Genomic DNA, 11,110 nt, shown 5'->3' on the forward strand with positions numbered 1-11,110 from the left:
TCTGACCTTTGGTCAGAGCTAACAAGCATGAAAGCTTTCGTCGCAAATAGAAAGAATAAGATTTCGTCGCAATAGAAAGAATATCTTCCTTTCGGATATTTCAGAAATATCATGTTTTACCATAAATCAATATATTGCACATCACTTTTCTATCATTATAATTGTTAAAGAGGGTTGAACAGTGAATTATAAACAGCATCCTCCTCATACTGAGTGGAAAAGGTCTGGGTTCGACTGCCCATGATGTGAGGAACTGTTATGGGCTGTTTTCATTCCATGGGATATACATTCATTGGCTAAAATTAGAAAAGTTTTATTCAAAATCTATTAGGATAATCTTTTTCATGAATTAAAGCCAGTACGCATCGTTGAATGGATTTCAATGGAATACGATGGAGTCTACCTTAAGATTTTACCAGATTTTCTAGCTCAAGATTTTACCAGATTTTCAATCTCAAGATTTTACCAGATTTTCAATCTCAAGGTTTTCTTATTCATCTGTTGTTTTCTGGTCGGTAGAGAACTGCTCTTTCTAACGTATCCCAGACATTCCCAATTGGTTTCAGAGCTAGAGAATTAGGCGGCTAGAGTAGATTATGGATATTTTGGGAACGTTGCTTGAACCAGTCATCTTCATTTTTGCACTAAAACGTTTCGTTGTCGTCTACAAAATATCCATTGCAATCAGTCTAAAAATGAAGGGTGAAGTCGGTTCAATGCCACAGATATATATTTATTGGCGACAATACGACTTTCTGTGATGAGCGGGCCCACTTCCATGCACAAAACCATGATACCACCTCCAGACGTTTGAGTGGTGGACAGGAGGCAGTATTGGATACATGGTTTCCACAGATTCATGCCACCCTTTCCCGTATCATATGAAAAAGTGTAATTCAAGAACTGTTAGTTCACAACATCATTTTCCATTGTTTCACTGTCCAATCTTGTTGTTGGTGGCACTACTATAGTCGAATCATTAGGCACACGAAATTCGTATAAGTACGTGACGATCAAATCCCAGATTCTACAACTTGCGCTTCTTAATTGGGTTTTAAATGGGTCTTTCTTTCTTTTCTGAATTGAATTTTTCAGTAATTTGTTGTACATTAGGTTTTATTGGGGATTTATATCCCCAATAAAAAGTACATTATTTACCATGGCAGTAGGCAGTTTACTGGACTCAATTTTAATTTTAATTTTGTATTTGTCTTTATCCAAAAAAAGGAAAATTCTAATTTTTATAAAAAATTACCATTTTGAAACTAGAAAGTTTCAACATTAAATGCAACTTGCAAGTGCCACTTTTTTATACCACAGATTCAACTGAATCGAGATTATCGGTTTTTTTCTTCCAATTAGTTGCTTAGCTGCACATAAGCATAATAAAATAAGAATAAATTTGGAGTCCGATGTTTAAACCAGGAGTATGTAAACGAGTGCTTACTTTGTTCGAACAACCAATTTTGTAAACATAAATAAAAATTCTCCTTCTTAAAGCTGTCACTATGGATAATGTCGTTATCTTCTATATATACATTCATACTCGCGATATTGATATCAGGCAGAAATCATTAGCTGCAGTTTTGATGCATCAAATGAAAATAATTTATTTCTAATTGTTTCGAGTTCAGTGAAATCTTACTGAACGCTGAGGTCCAGGTTTTCAGGTTAGTTTTATTATCAGCCGTACTCCTCGTCGTTACTTATCATTATCAGTGGGGTGGTGAGTGAACGAATGAGATATGCGCAGTAAGACGCGTTTTTGACATGCCAACATGGAGTCACTGTTCAAGTTTGTAGAACTCTACTTTGGAGAGATTGCTGCAAGTCTTCTAGCGATTATTTCTCTTTATGTGATCTCTACGTATAGTAATAAAAGAAGACTTCCACCTGGTCCAATTGGTCTTCCGATTTTTGGATATCTTCCATTTATTGGCAAAGATGCACATGTAGATTTTATGAAACTGGCAGCTAAGTATGGAAAAGTGTTTGGGTAAGTCTAGGCGTTAGACTATTAAGGTAATTTGGCCAAATTACAGTATGATGTAATTTGATAAATAAATAAATATATTTATGACGTTTATATATATATATATATATATATATAGAATTTTAAAGCCATTAATTAGAATTTAATGGCGCCCTCAAGTAGCACCAAGTTCCGAGTTGTGTGAAAAATCACGAATATAGAGGCGTAAACCACGAACAGTACGGGACCAATAATATGAACCAATAATAATACAAATAGACTGCCCATTATGTCACTTCTCGACAGAAGACCACAAGGCCAATTAAAAAAAGGTAAATTGCAGCCATTATCAACCAACTACAGGATGGAAGCTTCCTCAACAATTCATGTTGAGGAGGTCAATAATGGTCAGGGAATCACTGCATTTCGAAATGCCTAATCACCTTGATAGTCAAAAATTGGATTTGAACACCGAAGAACCTCATGAGTTCAAACCTTGATGATGAAAGCTAAAGAAATGTGCTAGAATGAAATTTTGTAGTATTTCAATAAGACTTCTGTAAATTACGAGAAACTTATATTTTTTAGAGTCTATTTTGGCATAATTAATGATAGTAGTATAGTATAGATTTCAGTTATTTTTGAAATGAATTTTTGTTTTATTTTTGTCTTTGTTTAGCTTGCATATCGGAAGTCGTTATGTCGTAGTTCTAAACGATTTCAAAAGCACTAAAGAAGCTTTTACAAAACCGGAATTGTTGAACAGACCACTTCCATTAATCTTTCATCCATTTCCAGGACGGAAGAGTAAGTAACAAATTAGTTAGTCAGTTTCAATTATTCAATTCAGTTTCAATTATTTTTAAAGTGTTATATACGATATAGTCATAAATGAAACTTAACCATTTACAAATTATTCTTTTGAGAATACCATCTAGTATGATAACATTGTTAAAGGTAATAAATATTCCTGAGATTGGGTTGATGTAAGAAGTGGGATTCCCCAAGGATCTGTATTAGGACCACTGTTGCTTTTAATTTTCATAAACGACATTGATGAAGTGATAGAGGGCGTGATGTCTAAATTTGCAGATGATGTTAAAATTGGTAGAGTAGTTAATGGTCATTGTCAAGCTGAGCTTCTTCAGAGAGACCTAGATAGATTTCAGGAATGGTCAGAAAAATGGCAGCTATGCTTTAATCCAACAAAGTGTAAGGTATTACACCTGGGAAACAGTAATCCCAAAATAACTTATTCACTTGGTGGAGTTCAACTAAACCCAGTACTGGAGGAAAGGGACTTGGGTGTTACGATACGGTCAGACATGAAATTCTCTGAGAATTGTAAACAGGTTGCAAGGAAGGCCCATGGTGTCCTATCGATGATCTATCGAACTTTTGCAAGTAAAGATGGGGACGTGATAATGCCATTATATAAGGCTTTTGTTAGACCACACTTGGAATAATGTGTTCAAGTATGGAGACCGGACTTAAAGAAAGACATCGAACTTCTTGAAAGGGTGCAAAGAAGAGTAACTCGCCTGGTGAGATCGGCAAAAGGGCGTCCTTATGAAGAAAGACTTCGAATATGCGGGTTGCAGAGTTTGGAAACGAGACACTTTAGAGGAGATTTGATTGAAGTGTTTAAGGCTCTGAGAGGCATCAGTAAAATGAATGAGGACGAAAGTTTCAAGATTATAAATGATTCTAGAATTAGAGGACATAAATTCAAGTTACGGGTGGAAATGTTTAGATTGGACTGCAGGTAGTTTTATTTAACCAGCTAGTTCTTATATCTTATAGAAGCTCTTATAGAAACACAAAATCTTATAGAAGCACAAAATCTTATAGAGGCTCTTATATCGAGCATGGTTCACCGCTGTCAGGTCTGTTTAGCCGTTGGAGAGGATCATATGCGGATTGATGTCATGTGACCATATTTTCGGGCATCTTGTACGACTTCTTTAATGTGACCTTTTTGCTAAATCTTATGCAACAGCGATAAATATCCGTTATTCTTGTCCGAAGTTTCTCGCTGTCTTCTCATTCCATTGTTATTCGATGGCATGAATATCATGGACAGTTGGGACATTAGGATTCTCTACATTGTATTCATCTAGTTGCAATAAAGATTTTTTCTCTCTCTTGCTTTCATTCTGAATTAAAATGGTTTCTATGTTTTCTATTTATAGGCCTCGTTTCGGCAAATGGATATGAATGGCAAGAGCAGAGACGTTTTGCCTTACATGTACTGAGGGATTTAGGTTTCGGAAAAGGGAGAATGGAAGAAAACATAAAGGTATTCAAATATTATAATTAGACCAGAGATTATACCTACAGTATGGTATGCCAAGTAAGACAGAACAACAAATAAACCAATAACTAGAGAAACAAATAATTTATTTGTTTTTGTTTCTTGTCTTCTCATAATGCTGATGTAAACCTTAATTTGCATATTCCAACTACAGGTTAGCAACATGTGGCAGGTAATGCTTTGCAGCCACCGATATTTGTTTATTTTTCTTTCCATTATTATTATTTTTCTACTTATTATTTAATATAAATTTATATATATATATATATATATATATATATATATTAATCCAAATATTATTCATCTAACAGGAGGAATTGTGGGAATTCATCAAAGAACTTGAAGAATACAATGGTTGCCCTTGCTATCTAGAGGAACATATTCTTTCTAGTGCGTCGAATAATATCACCTCTATGGTGTTCGGACAAAGATTTGAACACGGCGATCCCAAAAGAAAGTTTCTGAACGATATGTTAAATGCGTCAAATCAGAATTTAAAAACCTTTGATGCCATTACTTATTTCCTTTGGATGAAGCCTTTCATACAATTTCTGTTGAGGTTTTCTGGATTTGGAAACAGACTGTTGCTTCTTGAGAATTTTATCAGGTATTATAAATATATATTTTGTATAATATATGAAATAAAAATTGCATAGGTGAGCCGCTAAAAATATATATTTTCTTCTGTTGGATTAACAAAGATTTTAGTACGGTTTTGTGCCAAATTTATCAGTTAATAAAACATAATTTTCTTTGAATTGTTGCAGAAAAGAAGCTGAAACACATCAGAATAATTTAGATGCTGACAATATTCGTGACTACATAGAAGGATTTCTGATTGAAATGGAAAAGAGGAAAAACGACCCAAATAATACATTTACTGGTAATTAACTTCTTAATTTTGAAAGGGACTGATTGTTCCATTGCTCATAACACTGCTCAACAAGGTTTTGCTAACATGGATGAAAGTAAGCCTTTCAGGTTACTTTTTATGTGCTGATTACCAATATGTCAGTAAAACGTTTCTAACACGAAGCAATTTTTTTTCTATTTTGTTTGAAAAAAGATTCTATTTTGAAGCAATTTTACCTTTAAAAAAAAACGTAAAATTGCTTCAAAATCAATGATATCGTCTAACATCACACTCTGTACCATTCCCGGTCGAACGTATTGTAACAAAAAAAAAAAAACATATCTGTATTTATTGGTATAATAATAACTCTTTTTAGTTTTGTGGCCCTGAGGAGTGGCTGCTCTGAGTTATATTGCTATCATCCTTATTATGCGGTAGCACATTTGGACACTACTATATTTCCGGTGGCCAGGAGCCTCTGTGAAAGGCAACTTGTTTACAAGCTGTCTTTATCCCTTAAATGTACACTTTTTTGGGTTAATTTAAATTTGTAAGATCTATTAGTAGGTTGCGGTGTTTCAAAGTTCCGTTTTGGTCTGGTGAAAACTCGTGAAAATGTCGTGCGTGCATTAATTCGGCTAACAGTTTTTGCTATGTTTGTGGACAATTTATAGTGAAGCTACAACGTCGATCAATCACAGACAAGCTGAAACAAGCTTATTATATTTATTTTGGTTGCCACATGAGTGATCAGGATCAAAGGTGGATGCCCCATAAGGTGCTTTGTAAATCTGACTGAATAGGTGAAGGGGAAGAATTCTAATATTCCTTTTGCTCTTCCGATGATCTGTCGAGAACCGACAGGTCACCTTGAAGATTGTTATTTTTGTCTCACAAATACTAAGAGGTTTGTAAAGAAAAATAGAGTATGTCTGAACCTTCAACCTAATAAAATATCTCAACCTTTCGTCCGCAAAGACCATTGCCACACACATGGAAACACCCTATTCCTATTTCTCCCCCTAATTTTGAATAAATCACAATTCCGCAAGAAGAGCAAGAGTCACTAGAGCCCATACCTATCCCCTCAACGTCTGCCGAACCTAGTTACACCCCTGAAAATGACAAACCCCACACTTTATTCAGAAAAGTGAATTTAATGATTTTGTCGGAGTTTTAAATCTTTCAAAGCAACAGTCTGAGCCATTAAGATCTAGGTTGCCACAATGGAATTTGCTGGCAAAAACCACGAGGATTTCTGTGTTTAGAAACCGAAATGAAAAGTTTGTGGATTATTATCAAATGGAAGGTTCCTTGATGCCTGCAAAGATGTGAATGGATTGATGGATGAACTAGAGTTTGAAAACTATCCTGAAGAATGAAGATTATTCCTCGATTCTTCTAAACTCAGTTTAAAGGTAGTTTTGTTACACAATGGTAATATCAAACCTTCTGTCACGGTGGCTGATTCAGTGGCTATGAAAGAAACCTATAATATGATGTCATTGCCATTAAATTACTTAAACTATAAGAAATATTGTTGGAAAACTGTGGTGATTTAGAAGTAATCGCTTTGTCGCTTAGACTACAGGGTGGTTTTACTAAGAATTGTGTTTATGGGATAGTCGCGCGGAAGAACATCATTATATTGTGAAAGAATGGCCCATCAGAGAAGAATACGTTCCAGGGAAACTCAACATCAAATGCACGCCTTTAGTGAATCCTGAAATGGTGCTCTTCCCACCTTTGCACATTAAGTTGGCTCTCATTAAAAATATTGTAAAAGATCTGTTCAAAAATATATTGGAGCTTATCAGTTCTTAAAAAGCTACTGTCCAAAAATTTGTGATGCAAAGTTGAAGGAGGGTATATTCGTAGGCCCACAAATTAGATGGCTTTTAAAGGATGAAATCCTGGACACTAAACATAACGCCACTGAATTAGTTGCGTGGAAATCTTTCAGAGGTGTTATTAGCAGGCTTTTAGGAAATAAAATAGTGAAGAGCTATAAAGAGTTGATACAAGAATTATTGCATAACTATCAAAAGTTAGGATGTCGAATGTGTCTGAAAATACACTTCCTACATTCGAACCTGGACGTCTTTCCGGACATCTTGGGATCTGTCAGTGACTGGCATTTTTGTGCTAGCTTCTAATGTATTATTATTATCAGTAGTAGTAGCAGTGCCGTTCGTATTTAAACTACACATTACTAAATTGATATAATGATTTCTATTCTAGAAATGATGCTCCTAGGGAATGTGCAAGCACTGTTTGCTGCAGGTAGCAAAACTAGCAGCACATCGATTCTGTGGACTCTTTTAGTAATGGCTGCATATCCAGAGGTCCAGCGTCTGGTCCAGGAGGAAATCGATTCCACAATAGGAAGGGAAAAGATGCCGTCATGGGAAGATCGACTGAAGCTTCCCTATACTTATTCAACGCTATTGGAAGTATCAAGATGGAGAACTGTTTTTCCATTGAACCTTGTTAGAACGTAGGTAGGCTTTTAGTACTTGGATACTATAATGCAGTTCAGAATAAAGCAGTTATAACTAGAGATATTTTAACTTCTAAAGGTTTTCCATAATGGCTATGATACAAATATTCCAAAATGTAAATTAATCTCTGTATTTTAATTTAATCGATGTTATTTTTTATTTAATTAATTTAATTTTTAATCAAATGCGCTCATCAATGGATATGTTGTAATGGCTTCTTATATAATTTGACATTTTTTAATGGCCACTTGTGGCTACCAATCTATGCACTCTGTTTTGAATACTCTCTGAAAGTTCTGTCTGTTTTTTTAGGTCTGTCCTCCAGACCTGGGTATAATATTACTGGAGACTGTATTCGTAACATTCCTGTTTATTCTTAGTGTGGCCATCAGAATCCTTGTTATCCAGTAAATTTTTCCTCAAATCGTTTTCACTGTATGCACGTGTGTGTAAGGTATATGTTTCTTATTTCCCACTCTTGTTATAGCTTAACCAACTGTTATATCAGAGATTGAGTTATTCCCAAGATCTAGCCATGCAAGAAAAATTTCTGAATAACGCAGTAGCTTTGAATAGAAGTTGCTGCATTTTTACCATAATTCAAATATTTCAATTAAAATATTTCTGGAATTTAATAATTATTATTTGTTTAGTTCTTCAGAGGACATAACCATCGAAGGCTACGACATTCCAAGGGGAACAGTTGTTATCGCAAATCTGTGGGCCATTCATCACGATCCAAGTAAATGGATAAATCCAGAAGAATTTATACCAGACAGATTTCTTACTCCTGATCGAAAATCAGTAAAAAAGCCAGAGTACCTAATACCATTTTCCATGGGTAAGTATACTCCCATCTTCGGAGCCTCCCGTGGAGTTGGGAGACACCGAAGACAAAGCACTTTTAATTCTAAGAGCAAAATTATGTTATAGACCATTAACGTTACTTCTGGAGATTATTGTTATAATAGAATCTGTGTATTCACCATAGATTTACCCACTGTATATCCAAGTGTACAATGATATTATGCGGCCTCGTGGTAAGCAGTGGGAATGCTGTAGCACACGCTCTTTCAGTAGACTGGGTTTCAAGCCTTTGACTACTAAATACGGTCAATCTGCCAAACCGCACTGCATCAGCATGGCAAATTACGGTTTATTATTGATATCCTTAAAATTTGTTGATGTGAAGTAAGCTCAGGTTATTACAATAATTCTAGCGATTTGATCCAGAATTTGGTGTCAGTAGATTTTATCATAATCGAACTTTTTAGATCCGTGATTCATACCTTTTTTATCTGATATTCGTCTTCTTCCAATCTTATGCTAACCTCCGACTACCTTTGTTGAAGAAGTCTTGTTGGTGTTGTCGGAACCAGAATTATAAATCTTTCTCTTTAGCAAAAGCAGAGGAACACTATCAGGAAGAAAAAGTCGATGAACCCTATTCGATAAAGCCCAGAATTAGATATTGGACAGTAGCCCACTGGCTAGTTTGATTGGCCAACCACTATTCTTGAAAAAAATTTATTACAGATTTGCCACACCATTATTGACATTACCATAAGTTCTCACCACACGGCAGATCCATGATACCCGGAACTCAATTACATCTCTCCCTTCAGTTAACCTCTTAACTATCTCCTTCCCTCAGTCCATGTGGAACCCAATTTTTCTCTTGTTTCTTTTCTGCTTTCAACAAACTTCGATTTTTTGCAGCTCTCAGCAATACACCTAAATTTTTAATCTTATCCTCCCAGTGTAGTCCTACATACCGCATAATTTGTATACAATATATTTAATACGAGTTTTCATGACTAAATTCACTTGTTAAATGGATTTATTACGTCGAGCAATTCATATTCGCAGTTCTTTAATTATATTTTAAGTGGCTATTTGATCGTACATCTTCTGCTTTTCTTTTGTACACTTTTAGGAAAACGGTCCTGTCCTGGAGAGACAATGGCAAACGTTGAGATTTTCCTATATTTCGCGACAATTTTTCAACGATTTGATGTTAGGTTACCAGAGGATGTATTCGTTGACTTAGATGGAAGTAATTCAACAGTTTTTCTTCCGAAGCGACAGGAGATATGTCTGATGAAAAGAGCATGAGTCTCATGAAAAGTGCAGAAATTAATCAAATTATAAACCCATCTAAATAAATATAAAATAATTTGAAATGCTTTGTTTCTGTATTACTTTTAATAAACACGCTTTATTTGCAAAACCATCACTTTTCTTTGAATAAACAGCTTAATTTTTATAAGAGGAAAAGTAAAAGTATATTATTCATTTATTTTAATTTATTTTAATTTCGTCCTAGTAAATTATGAGCTAATTCTACCATAAAGATCCATTAAATGTGCCAGTTAACGGTCAATTTCCTTTTAAGACTTTTTGCTTATGAATTGCACAAAACGCGTAACATCTGTTATTAATATAGAACAGTAATTTTAAACTACGCTTTGGATTTTCACAGACATTTCATTTCATTTTATTTTAAATTAACTTAAAATATATTCGCCACCTGGGCTATTAAGCAAATGATACTCATTTTTATGTAGCAAGTTAGTTCTTTTCCTCAAAGTTAGTTGGTTTCCACTATCAAAACAAAATAACATAAAATTACAAATAAACAAAGATCCATTGGTCAACACCAAAAATGAAACAAAACAATTTAAAGAGATTAATATGCAATCTTGGCTTTTTACCTTCGTAGTGGGGGTACGCTATCGCACCCAAACACGAGAAAACAGATCTCTATTGTCTTAAAAGAGCTCTTTTCTCAAATACATCTTTATTATATTGACAATAAAGACAACACTCTCTTTGTCTTCAGATAGTCTTCGCAAAGTATCTTCGTAAAGAAAGAGGGCCCCGTTCCAGCTGAGCACGGAGATCCGTTTGTAACAGACAATAGATTAGGACTTGGAGAACCAGTCTCTGGCTTTCCACAAGCGATTCTAAAGTTTCTAAACTCACATGGTAAAGCATGGACATCAGGTCGTCTCCATTCACGAATAAACAGGCCGACAACCCAAACCGTAAACAAGGCCTATGTATTCGGACAGCAGTAAGAACGGAGAGCAGGAAAGCAAACGTCTGTCTTTCCTTCTTAGAATTAGTTCACTAATTCTGCTAAAAGGTATTTAACTCATCATTGATGCGCCTCCGCTCGGATATCAAATTCAGCCTTCTGGCGGCTGCTCAACTGAGTTCTGGATGCCCAAAGGCTCCCTGAGAATCTCTTGGTTGAGGACATATATCAAGCAAGGCCTTACCACGAGCAGCTCTGAGGAAGCTTCCAGCAATGACAGACAATGATTCCGTGACGACAGTTTTACAGCTTGCATAATACCCGAAGGGGCGAATCTTTGAGCAGATGTGGTTGTTGGTTGTTGTTGTTAGCCTTTAGGAGTATCAGCGACTAAGGCAATGTTACTCCATGTATATTATCTGTAAATTTC

The 11,110-nt window shown here is 35.3% G+C and overlaps 1 protein-coding gene across 1 annotated transcript; it reads left to right on the forward strand.

Moving 5' to 3' along the window:
* Positions 1-1,778: 1,778 nt before the first annotated feature.
* Positions 1,779-9,755, forward strand: LOC150088480 (cytochrome P450 18a1-like). Its single transcript, XM_090370177.1, has 8 exons — positions 1,779-1,996; positions 2,652-2,779; positions 4,165-4,271; positions 4,598-4,893; positions 5,054-5,169; positions 7,381-7,636; positions 8,294-8,481; positions 9,577-9,755. Exons 1-8 carry the CDS (start codon positions 1,779-1,781, stop codon positions 9,753-9,755), a joined length of 1,488 nt encoding a protein of 495 aa, XP_090226303.1.
* Positions 9,756-11,110: the final 1,355 nt, after the last annotated feature.

The sequence above is a fragment of the Mastigoproctus giganteus genome, chromosome 3 (assembly GCF_048544385.1).
Source record: "Mastigoproctus giganteus isolate SK-2022 chromosome 3, ASM4854438v1, whole genome shotgun sequence".
NCBI classification, from domain to species: Eukaryota; Metazoa; Arthropoda; class Arachnida; order Uropygi; family Thelyphonidae; genus Mastigoproctus; species Mastigoproctus giganteus.

Excerpts from the sequence above, each read along its gene's own strand:
- LOC150088480 (XM_090370177.1), top strand. The coding sequence starts at position 1,779 with ATGGAGTCACTGTTCAAGTTTGTAGAACTCTACTTTGGAGAGATTGCT. Across the intron at positions 4,894-5,053 it reads CTTCTTGAGAATTTTATCAG|AAAAGAAGCTGAAACACATC; the intron begins GTATTATAAATA and ends GAATTGTTGCAG. Across the intron at positions 8,482-9,576 it reads CCTAATACCATTTTCCATGG|GAAAACGGTCCTGTCCTGGA; the intron begins GTAAGTATACTC and ends GTACACTTTTAG.